Source organism: Ammodytes marinus (assembly GCF_949987685.1).
Source record: "Ammodytes marinus genome assembly, chromosome: 6".
In the NCBI taxonomy this organism is placed as follows: domain Eukaryota; kingdom Metazoa; phylum Chordata; class Actinopteri; order Uranoscopiformes; family Ammodytidae; genus Ammodytes; species Ammodytes marinus.
This window is the reverse complement of record NC_137235.1, coordinates 26430818-26447221: the sequence shown is the minus strand read 5'-3', so window position 1 is coordinate 26447221 and position 16404 is coordinate 26430818. Positions and strand designations below refer to the sequence as shown.

General features: G+C 44.9%; 1 protein-coding gene across 1 annotated transcript in view; it reads left to right on the top strand.

The window, feature by feature from the left end:
* Positions 1–16404, top strand: part of maml3 (mastermind-like transcriptional coactivator 3) — a gene marked incomplete at its 3' end in the record, with an annotated part of 100949 nt that overhangs the window by 46580 nt on the left and 37965 nt on the right. The window contains exons 2-3 of the mRNA XM_080028755.1: positions 218–940; positions 2130–3068. Coding sequence (XP_079884881.1) covers positions 218–940; positions 2130–3068 — 1662 coding nt within the window. The remainder of the gene's footprint in view (positions 1–217; positions 941–2129; positions 3069–16404) is intronic.

Below are 16404 nucleotides of genomic sequence, written 5' to 3'. Positions count from 1 at the left end.
GTGATTTTCAGCACACCTCTTGAATTCCCTTGACAGTTCTTGGTGTGTAGAGAGGAAGCAGCCTGTTGCTTTATTGATTTGGTATCTCATGTTGTTTCCATTGTTGGTGCCCTGAAGACCACAGAAAAGTTTCCTATTGCTACTTACATGTCCCATCTCTATTATCCCTGAAGCCCTAATCAATTCTCCCCTTTTCTTCTTTTGCTTCTTGCTACAGCTCCAGGAGACTGTGAAGAGGAAACTGGACAGCGCGCGATCGCCCCTCAACGGGGAACAGAACGGCATCTGTGACGGAGGCGGCTACTCGCCCTCTACCAAGCGGGTACGGAAGGACGTCTCCGGTGGTTTGGACTCGCTAACGGGTCTCCCTAACAACAACAATAACAACAATGTACCGCCCATCTCTCCACTGCATCACCAAATGGACATTAAGCCCATACTGGGCGGGCCTAACACCTCCACCGGAAACAACACTACAAACAGCAACGGCAACCACGTGGGCCAGCAGTCGGACGAACTGGGGAAGAACGGTGGCAGCCATCTCCAGGACATGAAGCTGAACGGCTCGTTAGACCTGGAGGACAGCTTCAGCCTCCTCAAAGACCTGAAGCAGGAGCCGCTGGACGACGGAGGCGGGATGGAGTCCTCAGACCCCCAGTCTCTGTCCAATCAGAACAAACTCTTCTCTGACATCAACCTGAACGACCAGGAGTGGCAGGAGCTGATCGACGAGCTGGCCAACACCGTGCCAGAGGACGATATGCACGACCTCTTCAACGAGGACTTTGAGGACAAGAAGGAGGCCGAGTTCAGCAGGCCGGCCAACAATCAGACCCCAGGCCCACAAGACGCGTCTGGGAACACCGCGCCAGCAGCAGCCCTGCCTCCTCCTCCTCAGCCTCCACAGGGAGGCCCACAGGTCCCCATGGGCTCACCACAGGTCAGTACTATGAGGGTCAACAGCATGTCTCAGAGAAGGGGGATTTAGCCCTTATTTCTGTTTCGACCAACTTAGGTGGTTCGCTCACATATTGGTATGAACAAGAAATATACATGAACACTCAGTGTTTTAGGGCTATAATATAGTTTAAAAAGCTAGCTGTGCTTTTCTCCAGAGTCGGATGGCTAACACCAATTTGAAAACAAAACAAATCTTATGTTTATGAGCAACATTTCATGATAGGACAAATCAGCTACTCTGCAGAAAGCTTGTTGTCAAATCATTTTCTGTCAAATCATTTTTTGTCAAAATCTGTGAATATCTCCTCACGATCCGCTTCCGGTCCATACTGTGTGTGCACTGTAAAAAAAACAAAAAACAACTAAAAACAAACTGTTATTAAACAGTTCTGTAAACTTATATTTCAACAAAGTGGCTTGGACTAACTCACTGTAGCTAGCAATAATGCTATAGATCATCGCTATGAAAGTAAAGTGAAGTATTTATGTAATGCCTAAGTATCTTGACCTACTGTATATATTCTCAATGGAAAGATGAATTTATATTATTGTTGATCCATATATTGTATATAATATTTTTATCATTTGAATATGTCTCTTCAATGAACTCCCTTCCTTGCTGAAGCCAGCAGAAAGTAGCTTACTTTAACACAATGATTGAAACCAATGGGCAGGCAGCTATTCTGGCTCTCTCCAAAGTTCTAAAATGCACACCGACCAACATATTCCAAGCTCTTTAATTCGCCAGTTGTGTCTCATTTTTGCAATACACACACAAAAATGTTAAGGGAGAGTCGTATCAATCCAGTGATTATAGCAGTGTTTCAGTCTGTGCCACTGATTGCTATATACAGTATGGCCAGTAAGTCAAGTTTTTAAGTCTCTGTACAGGCAAAATGGTACCATCCCTTCTGACAACGAAACGCTTTGAAGTTACTACCTGTAAAACCAGACATTTCTACTTTGCTGTTTGTGAACAGATGAAACAAACAAGGCAAAACATGTAGCTTACATTTTTTTTAAGTGTTAGATATAAACTATGGAGACCGACAGGATACATTTTCCCTATGTTTTTTAGTCTGAATTCTAAGCTAAGCCAATTCATTCAAGCTAACTATTCCTACAGGAGTGTCATGAGATTTGTTCTGTGTTTGCACCGCTCTCCTCAGGTCCGACCATCATCTTCGGGCCCTCAGTTTGCCACCACTGCCAATGGAACCCCACCTCAGCAACCTCTGCAGCAGTCTCCGGCCGTCGCCATGGCATCCGGTTCCCCGTTGCACAACTGCGTGGCTCGCTCCCCTCAGACCCCTACACAGGCTCAGACACAAGCGGTCTCCAGACCAGGGAACGGGTACATGTTGAACCCAGGCCCGGGGGTCAGTCAGGCAGGCACGGGACCCGGGGCGGCCGGGGTCCCCCCTGGAGGTCAGCCTGTGGGACCAGTGACACCTGAACTCTCTCCAGCAGAGCAGCTCAAAGCCATGGCTCAGCAACGGGCTAAATTTCTACAGCAAAAGCAGCAGCAACAGCAGCAGCAACAAGCAGCAAACTGGTCACCTGCGGGCGCTCCAACCAGTCCCTATAACTCTGGTCCCTTTAACCAAGACAAACCCAACAGCCCCATGATGTACCCACCTCAAGCCTTTAACACACCACAGGGCCCTCTAGTGGCTGGGATGGCCCCCAACAACGGGCCCAAAGCCCCTATGAATAACTACCTCCCTCACAGCAACATGGGCATGATGGGCCAGCAGCAGCCAAACAGCATCAACCAGAACGCCCTGTCAAAACAACAGCAGCAGCAGCAAACGGCAGCCATGTTGTCGTATAACAACACCAAACCGCTGAGTCACTTTAGCGCCGGGGTTGATCACTTAGGCCAGAGGATGACTCCGCCCATGGGAGGGAACAACCAGGTGAAGAACCCCATGATGCCTCCCTATATGGTGGGTGGCGGTGGGCAAGGCGCGGGGCCAGGGCAGACCCAGGGCCCAATACCAGGCCAGACAGCCCAGCTGAGTGAGGAGCATAAGAGGATGTTGATGATGAAGCAGAAAGTGTTGAACCAGAACATGCCCTACAGCGCCATGCAGCCCCACGGACAGGTAAGGAAACTGTTTGATGCCATCCATTGCCATTTTTTTAAATGGTGCAGTTACACGTGTACTCCAAACTATTGCTTCTGCCTTGGTCAAAGAAGGAAGCTATCCCTTCGACCTGACCTTGAGCGCTTCTTCCATCTTAAGATGAATGCAGAGCTAGGTTACTGTGGAGATGAATGTTATGGAACACTCAACCTATGACCTTGGGAGGAGAATGAAACACCCTGCAGTTTTTGCTTGTCAATCCTTGAAGGGGATGTATGAAATGTTGGCTGTCCATTGGAGCTTTTCTATAGTATACAGATAACTTGGACTCCATTCAACAAACAGAATGTCCAATGGCAAGGGCTCAAGAAATACAAACATATACAGGCTTATTTAAACAGTTGACGGGGACAGGTCACGGAAAAATGCAATGTCGTTTTATAAAACCTTCCAGAGGTGCAGCCAGGGAAGGTAAAATGGCGGTAGTTGCCCCAGCAACAAGCCAGGGCTGGGAATAGGCATAGGAAAATGGCCTGTCGAGAGTGTATTGATGCCTTTGCAACACTAGCAGCGCCTGATAGCCTTCCCCCCTCTCCTCCTCCTCCTCTACCCAGACACACAAGCGCATGCACTCACACACACCACGCCAAACACCACAGCTAAACGGCTCCTTAGCTCATATCCCCAATCTGTCACAGCTGACTGATGGCTGAGATTGGACCGTTAAGCCAAGCCTAGCTGCTGTCATTACCCAAAGCCCACCTCGGGGCAGTTATTTTTTCCCCCTAGTCCGGTGACCAGCACAGCCCACTCTGAATGCTCCAGTGGATCAGCTAGGTGTCAGGTGGCCTTAAAAAAATATCAGAGGACGTTAAGGAAGTGTTGATGGACTTGTACCACACTACACCACACCACACCTAAACATGTGAAACCGACTGTTCTGCTCATTATCTTGAGGCCATTGCATTAGAGTCAAAAGTGTGTGTGCTGGCGTGTGCGTATGTCGACGACAATGTTGTCTCTTTCTATAATGGCAATGTCTGCTTTCCTTGTGTTTCTTGTTGATATGGCTACAGTCAGTCAGTCACCTCCTCCTCCTCCCCTCTGGTGATCTCTGCGTCTCCTGTCCTGCCCCTCCTCCTTTCTCTCCCTCTGCCAGAGACACTCAGCACCAATAAAGGAACAGATTTATTAATATGGGGCCATTGTGGCTGCTGCCTGGAGGGCTGTGTGTTTGTGTGTGTAAGTGAGCGAGCGCGAGAGCGACTCCGTGCACATGTATGTTTGTGTGTGTTTCATAGAATTGGGAGGTTGAAGGGGGGTTGGAGAGATTTATCTGAGTGAGCAGGGGAGAATTGGAGACAGGGAAGAGAGAGAGAGAGAGAGAGGGGGGGGGGCGTGCGTGCAGAGAGAAGAAACAGAACGACTTAAAGGGGAAAGGCAAAATGCAGAAAGAGAGAGATTTATCGTGGAGTTAGGACGGAGCATATTAAAAAGAAAGTCAAGGGGCCTGGAAAGAGAGAAAATAAGTGAGCAATGCAGAACGGAGTGTCTGAAATGCAACCTACTCACTGTGCTCCACGCATCTAGCTCAATCATAATAATAACTCTGTAATTTGTGAGTACGTTTTATTTTTAGAGGATAGTCACACAGGTCTCAAATCACATTAGCAAGTCAACTTTAAAAGATTTAACATAATTTACAGTCTGCTGTTTTTTCTTTAGAGTACTTTATCATAGTGAACATTTATTGGTTTGGAAATGGGTGCAGAGGAGCTTTACGTCCGTATTTACTGAATGCAGACAACGCTAAAGGGGAAGTCCACCAAATTTAATTGAAAGGGGTCTTCTTGGCAATAAGCTCCTAAATATTGTAGTTGTTTCTAATGATCATTTCACTCACATTGGATCTTTAATAGATTAGTCTTAAACTCCTTTTAAAGAATCATAGATAGTATGCTTTGGTATTATAATTACTTATTGTAAATGTAGTCAGCAGTGATGGTCTGTATATTCTGTCACAACAGCTAACACATTAGAGATCTTACGATTTAATACCAATGTCTGCTAAATATGTATAATAAAAGCTGTTAATGACTCTCAACGCTCAGCTGGATAAGTAAAGGCGTATCTCCATGTGTAGGCCTATGTATGTATATTTATTGTTGCGCAGTAATTTGTGCTGATATGTTGACATCCCCTGAGACACTCTTGGTAATGGCGTTTATTTTTGGGTAAAGTGATACTGGCTGTGACTAGATTCGGCTTTCTTTGTCTGCATTAGCGTGTGTGTACATTAGCCTTTGGCTTTGTGTGTGTGAGTCGTCTCACAGGTGGTGCTTAAACATCACAGTCTCTCTGCTCCGTATTCTCTTCCTGTGTGTGTGTGTGTGTGTGTGTGTGTGTGTGTGTGTGTGTGTGTGTGAGAGAGAAAGAGACAGTGTAGGCTAATCCAGTTAGCAGCTGCTCGGGGAAACTTCAGGCTCGCTCCTCAAAAGCTCGTTAGTCAAGCTTTAATTGTTGCTCCCTCGCTTTGCATATTGCCATGACGCTAATTTATGCCCGTTGTCGCGGTTACCATCACCACGGTGGAGGATGTCTCGGTGGAAGCAGCAAGTGGGGGAGCAAAGGCGCGCACGAGCCTGTGTGTGTGTGTGTGCGCGTGTGTGTGTGTGCGTGCGTGCGTGCGTGAAACAGAATGATTGTGAGACGGATGTGGCTTCTTGCATGTAGCTGTGTGAAGGCAGCAGAGCGGGGGCGGGTCTCTGGGGCTGTCTGAGTGATGATTGGATGAGAATGGATTGACAGCTTTTGGCCTCGGAGGTGGGCCTCTGGTGTCAGCCTGATAAATTAGAGCGGGAGGTTTGACTGTGTGCACCTGAGTGTGGACGTGAGCACAGGTGTGTGTGTGTGTGCTATTGCATGTAGGGGATCACAGTGTCACACACACACCAACTGCAGTGCACCAAGGAGCAGACACTGGTGATGATAATAACACCCTCACACACACACACACACACACACACACACACACACACACACACACACACACATCGAATAAACAGGCTTTGAAAAACACCCACAGGCATGCACACTCTCTTCTGAAGCCCCTCCTGCTCCCTACCTTCTCCACCTCCTTCTCTTTCTAGAGGTAAAGCCCCTCTCATCATCCTCTCTCCTCTTTTTCAATCCTTTTCTCCTCCCTGACCTCCTCAAGGTCTCAGGGGTTGCATACTTTACAAGCGCACACACATAGGTTGTCTCAAACATGCTGAACTAGAACCTACTGTATGGGTGTGCGATATATATCCTTTACAATAACATATCTTAATTGACGATGTCTGAAATGACAATATCGTCCAATTATCGTTAATGGCAAAATCCCCAAATATATCGAGATATTGTTTTTTTTTGGTCAATATTGCACACCCTTCTAGAACCTGTCCAATTTAATCCAGAGTGATATTATTGGTAGATTTTAGCTGCTAGGGGATACAGAGGATGACAAGTGAAGGGATAAACCAACAGAAAAGGTCTTGGTAAAGTTGTTGTACACCATGTGCCACCAGTACAGCTTCAATACACCTTGGCAGTGGTTCAAACCATTTAGTGACCCCCTCATGCACTATGGATGGGGATTTGTTTGTTTCATCATATGACAAAAGTGATCACTCAGAACTACTTTTGTATTTCTACAGTAAACCTCTCTGTAAGGGGCCATCAGTGAACCCAAACCAATGCCAGCAAAGTGCACTGATCTCTCGGTGAATGCCACACATGCACTCGCCCACTTGTGGAGAATATGGTCCAGGGTGACTCATGTGATCTTTTCACTTTTTTTTCCACATTCCCGTAGACCAGTGCCTATGTTTGCACCGCTAAACTCAAATGTGCATTCATTTTTTTTTGTAATAGAGGGTTTGTGCTCTGCAACCCTACTGTCATGTCGCTCTCTATGTAATTGATGAGGGAATGTTCTCGCTGACTCAGTCTTTGGAAAAGTTGCTCTTCTGCTTTTCCTTACATGTCACATGAATGCACAGGCATTATGGTTATCACATGTCGAAGGGTAGAGGGAGGGGGTATGAATGTAAATCTGTTCCATTCAATGAATTCTTCAAATGATCAAATCAAACCAACTATAGATACCTCATTGGCCGCTGCTGTAAGTAACCAACATGCTTCTCTAGATTTACTTCCATAGAGGGGCGACAAAGGGAAAAGTAAGAGAGAACATGGGGGCAGCACAGCCCTAGACCAAGAATTTCTCTCTTTCTCTCTCTCTCTCCTCCATCTAGCCCCATGAGCAGGAGATATTGCCTTCTCTCCCTTCCTCCCTCGCGTACACACATTTTATCCCCTGCTCACTCTGCCCACCCCACACACACACACACACACACACACACACACACACACACACACACACACAGTGTAAGTACTGCTCACTCTTCCATCTCTCTCCCCTCTTTCTCTCTCTCTCTCTCTCTCTCACTCTCTCTCTCTCTCAGGCACACGTGTCGGGGCTTGAGCTGAGCTGCTCTTAGATCCTTTAGGGAGGCTCTAAAGATGGGGAGTGTGTGTGCGTGTGTGTGCGTGTGTGTGTGTGGGTGTGTATGGGTGGGGGGGGGGCAGGTTGTGAAGGGGTGTAGGGGTGTATCGGGGGATGGAGGAGGCAGGCCGGCAGACTGCTGTATATTTGCTCTCTTTCTCTACCTCTCCCTCTTTCCTTCTCTCCCTCTCTCTCTCTCTCCCTCCTGAGATGCTTCCTGTTAAGACAAACACAAGACAAACAGCTCTCTTCCTCTCTCTCTCTCTCTCTATGCCCCTGCTGTCCATTTCTTCATGTCTCTTTCTTTTCTCTTCTCCTCACATTGCTTTATTTTCTGTCCTTTTCTCTTCTCCTCCCATCCCATCCATTTCCTCTCTGTCCCTCCTTCTTGCCACCTTAAACACTCTGCCTCTCCTGTGCTTAGGGGAGCTGTAAGCGCCGTGCTACACTTCACTACTTGCGATCGATAGTGTGTGTTTGTGTGTGTGTGTGTGTGTTTGTGTGTGTCATTGCTTGTGTATGTTCCCAATATAACTGTTTGTGTGGGTACGCGGTTTAATGCTTGACGGTGCATGTGTCCAACAGTGTGTTTGCAGCCCGTGTGTGTGTGTGATCTATGACTGTTTGTTTGTTATTTAAGTGTGTGAATGTAAATAATGAATGTGCGTGTGTGTGCATGTCACACAGCAAAGATATGTAGTGATTAGTATGATAGTAAGTGTGTTAACGCACATTTATTGTGATAAGAGTAGGCACATACGTTTTGTGTGTGTGTGTGTGTGTGTGTGTGTGTGTGTGTGTGTGTGTGTGTGTGTGTGTGTGTGTGTGTGTGTGTGTGTGTGTGTGTGTGTGTGTGTGTGTGTGTGTGTGTGTGTGTGTGTGTGTGTGTGTGTGTGTGTGTGTGTGTGTGTGTGTGTGTGTGTGTGTGTGTGTGTGTGTGTGTGTGTGTGTGTGTGTGTGTGTGTGTGTGTGTGTGTGTTAGAAAGGCATTGGCGACAGCAGGATGAAAACAATTCCCAGTGTCCCTTGACTCCTCCAACCCACACACACACACACACACACACACACACACACACACACACACTCACCACCACCAAGGCTGTTTGGTTGACTCAGACAGCGCCAGAGCAAACACACCGAGACTGCCCATGTCCACCCATTGGACACGCCCTTAGGGGTGTGAATACAGTGCTGGAGAGGGGATGTCAATATTCACCTCTCCAACAACAGGCTGCTTTTCCAGACGATTATCATAATATGGTGGATGCTTTATCTCCAGTGCGGGTGTGTCTTCAGTATTCAAGCCCTTTCTAATATTCACCTCATCTACAATACTGACCTGCAGGCCTCACTGTGTTGGGAAACCAGTCATGACACTGTGTCTGCAGGCACACAGTGTCTGAGTGTATGTGTGTGTGATTTTAAGTATGTGCCTATAACAACCACAGCCAAGTGTGTGTTTGCATCAATGTCTATGGGGGGTGTGTGTGTGTGTGTGTGGGGGGGGGGTCATTCTCATGCCGTGTCTGTGGGCCAAAGGGAGTGAGGAAGGGAGATGCAGTCAGAAGGCTGAATACTAAACAGACTGCTGTCACCCCGCCAGCACCACACACACACACACGCACACACACACACACAGAACACACACACACACACACACACACACACACACACACACACACACACACACACACACACACACACACACACACACACAGAAACAAAAATATGCACGCTTGGTTGCTCTACCTCATATACACAAACTCACAAACAGTCCACACACACACACACACAAACACACTCTCGTTATGCCAGCTCAAACTTTGGCTGCCTTTCCCGGCTGCCGGTTGCCATGGCAACCGTTGCCCACAGCACCTTGCAGCCCAAATCAATGGCAGCTCCAAGACGAGGCAGGGGAAGCATGTGTGTATCCACGCGACAGCCCCGTCTCTGTCCAAATGTTCCCCGGCTATAAGCAGCCTGCTCTTGTGTTTATTGATATATATGGCGTATGGCTCAGCTGGAGGTTGCATTGACATCACACTACTATAGTTTTTTTAAATGTTGAGAGAGAGAAGGGAATGAAACAGTTGGCTATGAGAAAGCTTATCAGGTCAGTTTGAATATTTCATGTAATAATGTGTTTGTCTCTACTTGCTAATCTTGCTTAATGTGGCCACCATGCCAAAGTACACACGCACAAACACACGCACAAACACACGCACACACACACACACACACACAGACAAATGCGAGGGACAACACAGATGTGACCCCAGCCCGTGTCCTCAAAATGCATCCCATCCTCCCCATCTGCTTCGTCAGATGCCATAACACACACACACACACACACACACACACACACACACACACACACACACACACACACACACACACACACACACACACACACACACAAACACACACACAAGCCCATATCACCACTTTCCATGAACACCACTCACCGCTGTTCAGTAACATGCTCCAGCAGGTACACACACACACACACACACACACACACACACACACACACACACACACACACACACACACACACACATGCACACAACAACAACAACAACAACAGCATCATGAAGTCATACGGTTCATACGTGTCCATTCGAGTGTCTGTTTTCAAATGCCAGCCTCTTCCTCTAAACCCCCATGTTACCCCATCCTAAACGTAGAACACTCTTCCACTCTTCTGAATGGGCTGAAAGAAGGAGGGAGGATGAAAAGGCCGACAGAGCGGGGTGCAGGTTAGGGAGAGGTGTGGTAAAGCTCTATGAGGATTAGGTTGAGCATTTTGACGCCGTTTTACAGAGGAGATGGGATGCAGTGGTGGTAGTGTAGTGTGGGTGGGAGGGGGTGGGTGGGGGGTGTAGATTGACTCCTTGGAGCAATTTACCTCAAAACGGCTCAGACACAGCTAATCCGCTTTTAAAGGAGCCTAATCCAACAGTCTTGTACCTGATACTTAGAAGAGAGAGAGAGAGAGGAGAGTGGCAGAAGGAAGACAGAATAACTCAGGGAAGAAAAAAACGCGGGTGTTAAACTGTGAACAAAATCAAATTCCCAGTGTTCAAACAAGGGAAATGGCATTTGCAGTCAAAAAGAAATCAATGACAGATTGTATGTAGATTTCCAACCATTCATCAGTAAAGCCGAATTCATCAAGGACTCATTCTTGAGTTCAATCCTCATCACCCTTGTCTAGAATTGTCCGTCGGGCTAGTTGATTCTGAATAACTTCTTGTTTTAAAATTTTGAAAAATCATATTGGCTATTGAACGCTACTCGTGAGAGCTTCTGTTTTTTTTCTACAGTAGCTCTAAGGCTTCAGTGAGTGCCCTGGCATTTTTCTTGCAGCACTGCAAGAGAAGATTCTTCCAATTTTCTGTCTTTTTATTGGGCATGAATGTGACTGTCTTCTTTTTCCTGAAGATGACGTAATGCCAGGACAGGTTCCAATCAGACTTTTCATTTTTAGCAACTTTCTCATTACCAGTTTATCTTATAAAACAAACCCTGTCATGATCATTTGCATATGTATGTGAGCATGTGTTATAGCTCAAGGTGTAGAACATTGAGAAAGAAATGCCAGAGCTGAAGTTGAACTGCTGTAGCTCAGGAGCTTGGTATCTCAATCGCTAAAGGGAAAGTTCAGAGCTTTTTCAAGAGGCGTGCAGTATTTGTGCCACTGACTCAAAGTCTCATAACTGGTTAGAAACCATTTATTTTGTGAAGCAGTTAGTTCTCTATGAAGTAGGCTAATATAAAGTGGTTGGTCCAACACAGCTATTGAGTTGCATTAGCTTTCACTGTTTTTGGACTTAACTGCTCACTGTTCCCTCAAACAGTCATCACCAATGCACTCCAATGTATATTTAATGTGACACCATAATTCTAATAACAGTAAAAAAGTGCAGGTCGGGATGGAGAGATATTGACCGGGAAAGAGATGGAATATTAAATGTTAAACTCGAGGAATGAATGAGCTGAATGGCAAGGAGGGATTGTGAGTCATATGTTAGTAGGGCAAATGTAGTATGGAGAAGAAGTAGGCTGCACTGGAAAAATAACACAGGGGGAAGACGGGCCAGTGGTACATGGTGAGAGAGAGATCGAAAGTGATTGAAACATGAGGACGATCACATGATGCTCGTACGAAAGGAAAGGAAAAAAGCATTGCAAAGTGAGAGTAACCTACATACAGTTGTCCAAGTAGTTATGATAGGAGATGGAGGGAGTTCTGGTCTCTCATTAGGGCTCTGACGCAGGCTGTGGGTCCCAGGGGCGCACACATAAAAACACACCTCCATACGTGCATTAAGCTTGCCTGTATGTCCAGCCTTTCTTTCTATTTAGTGAGTTCCCCCCCTCTCTCTCTCTGCTATATTACTCCCCATATTCCTCTCTTTATCTCTCTTTCTCTCTCTCCACCTCCACCTCCACCGTTCCTTTGTGTTGTGAATTTTGAAGAAAAAAGAAAAAAAAATGAAGCCAAATAAACTTGAACCCGGAGAAGGTGATTGATGGTTGCGCAGAGCTCCCTCTCTCCATCTCTTTCCCTTTTCCCTCCGTCTTTATTCCCACACTCCCTCCCCGCTCTCTCACTGGCACCGTGGCTCCGTCCCATTCTCGCACGCACACACGCACACACACACACACGCACACACACAGAGTGAGTTTGTATAGTTTGATTAATTATTTGTGTCTACAGAATACAGCAGGTTAGTCATTCTTTACGTTGGAGTATTGGTAAAGTGGAGGCACAACCATTTCAGATGCTTCTGATAATAAAAAGCATGCCTGCTCGGTCCACATAATAACCTACAACACTTACACATAAACACCTTCATCTTGCTTCTCTCGTGTAGTATTCTAATTAATTTACATTTAATTTTAAATTCTATCTTTACTTAAATGTTATCTGCACTTTGTCTTTGCACTATTTTCAGTGATTATTTAGGTCTCAAATGGCTGTCCTTACTCTTTATATTTTTTATTTCATTTTATATTGCATTGTTGAAGGTCGCTTGATACTTAATTTAAATGCTAACGACTGCTGCTGTAAATGTTGTGCAAATGAAACATAAACTATCTTGAATCTATCAACCTTTGGCTTAACGTATGGGGCTCATATAGTCCATACTCTACGTCATACAATCTTCACTTAGCATAGCTCAGCTTGACTAGACAGACGAGAGTGCCACTTACAGAAAGTTCATCAGCAAAAATGGAGAAATTAAAGATATATCATGACTACTATAGTTTATTATATGGAACCAAAACACAACTTAAAATAAAACGCTTTTACCAATCTCTGTGACATCTCACTACATTGGTCAATGGTGGCGTAGGGTATCACAAATGATAAAAGAAGATCAATATTTATGTTTTATATTGTTATGTGAAATTGAATTCAGACTCCAGTTCAATATCTTACAGCTTATCTGTAACTGGGTTTTTTTTCTCTAAGACACTTTATAAAGGGGCTTGTGAAATTTGAGATTTACTATTCTGTAGACATACATTTTGTTCCCTACTCGTATTTGAAACCGTTATCACTTATGTACCATCTCCAGCTTTAACATCAATCTCACCTGTTCCCTACATGACCCCGGCTTTCTTATCTGAAAAGTTCATATGCGATAAGATAAACCTGAAATGTAACACTGAGGGAGAAATAAGACCACAGCAACAGCCACAGAACTATAGTCATTGTAGTTTAGGTTGAAAAGTGGATATAAGAAATGTAAACTGATTGATAGAGTGTATAGATAATAAGATTTGTGTTCTCGGAGACGTTCAAAATCTGTTTATAATGGTTCATTTGTGGATTTTTGTTTGCATAATCCTTCTTAAACATTTACCAAAGTAATAATTATGCTGTTGCTTCATCGACATTTATCTCACTCTATCTTGGCTTAAGCAAAATCCCCTGAATAGCTACTACACCCACCTCCATTTTAATTCTAAATGTCCTAATCAGATGACATAAAAACACCTGTGCACCTTTTGCAGAGCCCTCAATGTGTAATACACCATATGATTGATAAGCAGTGTTGTTAACTTTGCTTAGCACTTTACTTAGTACAGAGCTCATATAAGCGTTTCGGAATATCAGACTTATAAGACAAGTTGCTGCTCCGGGGATATTGATTTACAGAAATCAGACAAGTAACTTAAAATATTGTATATTGATAGCTAAAGGTTTTAAGTAGAGCTACTGCTAATAGACCTACAAAGTGTTTGTTTTCCCTTTTTTAAATAGCTGCCATTGACCAAGTGTAACATTATTACAGATACCGTAAAGAAGAGCAAGGTTAACCCTACCAGACAACATACAACCGAAGTGTTATTTAGCAGATGAACACATTTACAGTGAGATCTCAATTAAAGTAGTTGCCATTGTGTGGCTAAGAATGTGAGGACTAACAACTTTACTCTGGACGTTATATACTGTCGTAAAATTACCGATTTTAAATTTGTCACATTTTATAATTGTTTTTTTTGTTAAATGTGTTAGCAGCACACCCTATTCTTATTCTTATTATTTTTTTTTTATTTTTTTTTTTTGCATTTTTATGCTTTATTGATATTGTAGCGACAGAGTTGAAATGGGGCAGAGAGGTGAGTGACATGCAGAGAACGACCGCGGGCTGGAATCGAACCCGGGTCCGCTTCTGGCCGAGGCCCATGGGGGGGGCCGCCCTACCAACTGAGCTAAGGGCGCCCCTCCTATTCTTATTCTTGTCATGGTCAGCAATCACATCCTCTGTCTGTGTGTTTACCACATGTGTGACTGTATTAGGTCTATCTATCAGCCAGTGTGACAGCTGCAGTGTTATCAGGCATGGCACAGGACACCTATCAGGGGTCCTATTGTCTCATCTGCCATGATAAGACACAGGGAGAAAGTGGAGGAGAGGGGGGAGTGCTAGGAGGTTTCAAGACACAAATGCAACCTGAACACAAGCTACAACAGGGCAAACGTTATTGAAAGCTGTCGTTGTATGAACACAAACAGCAGCTGATTTTATTTTTCGTAGTCGTGGTTGCAGTGGGACGGTTTGATCATACATTATATTCATAGACCCCTCCGTCAGGAATATTCAGACAAATGACTTCATACCACCGATCTGAGCGCAAAGTGTGTGTGTGTGTGTGTGTGTGTGTGTGTGTGTGTGTGTGTGTGTGTGTGTGTGTGTGTGTGTGTGTGTGTGTGTGTGTGTGTGTGTGTGTGTGTGTGTGTGTGTGTGTGTGTGTGTGTGTGTGTGTGTGTGTGTGTGTGTGTGTGTGTGTGTGTGTGTGTGTGTGTGTGTGTTTGTGTGTGTGACCCATCCTGACCCATTCCACAAAAAGACACATTACCAGGAAAGATGCACTGTCACTCTAATTCCGGGACACATTCATACAGACCCACACATTATAAGTTTAGGGGGTGACAGACACACACACACACACACACACACATAATCACAGAGCAGTGAGGCAGCCATAGCCAGCCAAAGATAATTCACTTTAGACACAGTTTCAATTTGGCATCACTCTCACATGCTTCAACTGTGCGCTGCTCTTTGTGTGTGTGTGTGCGCATGTGTGTGCGCGCGCGTGAGTGTTGATCGAAGATGATATTCTTATCTTGTGCTCTGCATATTTAACTGTGCTTAACAATGGTTGGTTGGCTGCACTCTTACCAGTAGCTCGGGATCTCTGGTTTATTATATAATATGCATCTAATAAACAATGACATATAGTCAACCCTCCACCAGCTCTAGCATTAGTTAACAGCACTTTCACAACATTTATTGGCCTTTGAAACTATATACTGTATGACTGTATTAAAGTGAGGACAAGCAATTTATCTTGTGTACCCTCACATTTTCTTGAATCCAGTGTTAAGTAGGACCAGAAGATCCCCCAGTAAACACAGTCATTCTTAATGAATAATACAAGTACAAATACAATACAAAAACAATGAATACTTTTGTAGTATGGATTTAAGGTTTTAACACTTTGATGTTTTTGGGTATGACAGTTTTCACGGTTTGCTGAAATCGCCCCATTTTTTTTAGATTACTTTAGTCTGCATTTCATATCCTGCAACTTCCCAGGATAAATATTTCAGACATTCACAACCCCAGAGACTCTTTTTGAACTGAAAAATGAGTTGAAATCCAACCTCCATCTGAAGCATCCAAACTGTGCAGTTGAGTTGTGGAAGAAAGGTTTCCCTCGTCTCTTATAATACATTCTAGTCTGGTCTAGCTTTAGTTGAGATGTGTAAAGGGTGTTGACTTGGTACAGGCATACTGGCACGTGTAAAGCCTGGGCTCTGTGCTGCTGCCATCTCACCTTCCCCATATGTTTTCTGGCCTCCATTCCTCCCATACCATCATTTTTGTTGAAGGTAAGCACTAAACACATTGTCATTCTCCTTATCCCCCCCCCCCCCCCATTCCACCTTACTCTCCTTTATTGTAGTTTTTGCGTAAGAAGGCAGAAAATCTGCTTACCCTGCACAGGGATGTTTGCCAGTCTCACACAAAGTTCAAACTGCTTGGGAAAGCAGAGCTTTACCTGCACCATCAACAGCAAACCTGTGTGTGTGTGTGTGTGTGTGTGTGTGTGTGTGTGTGTGTGTGTGTGTGTGTGTGTGTGTGTGTGTGTGTGTGTGTGTGTGTGTGTGTGTGTGTGTGTGTGTGCGTACTGTACATTGTGCATATTCTCTCCCATGGCTCTGAGAGAAATAGTGTGTGTATATACAGTAAACAGTACCTGTACACGTGTGTGTGTTAA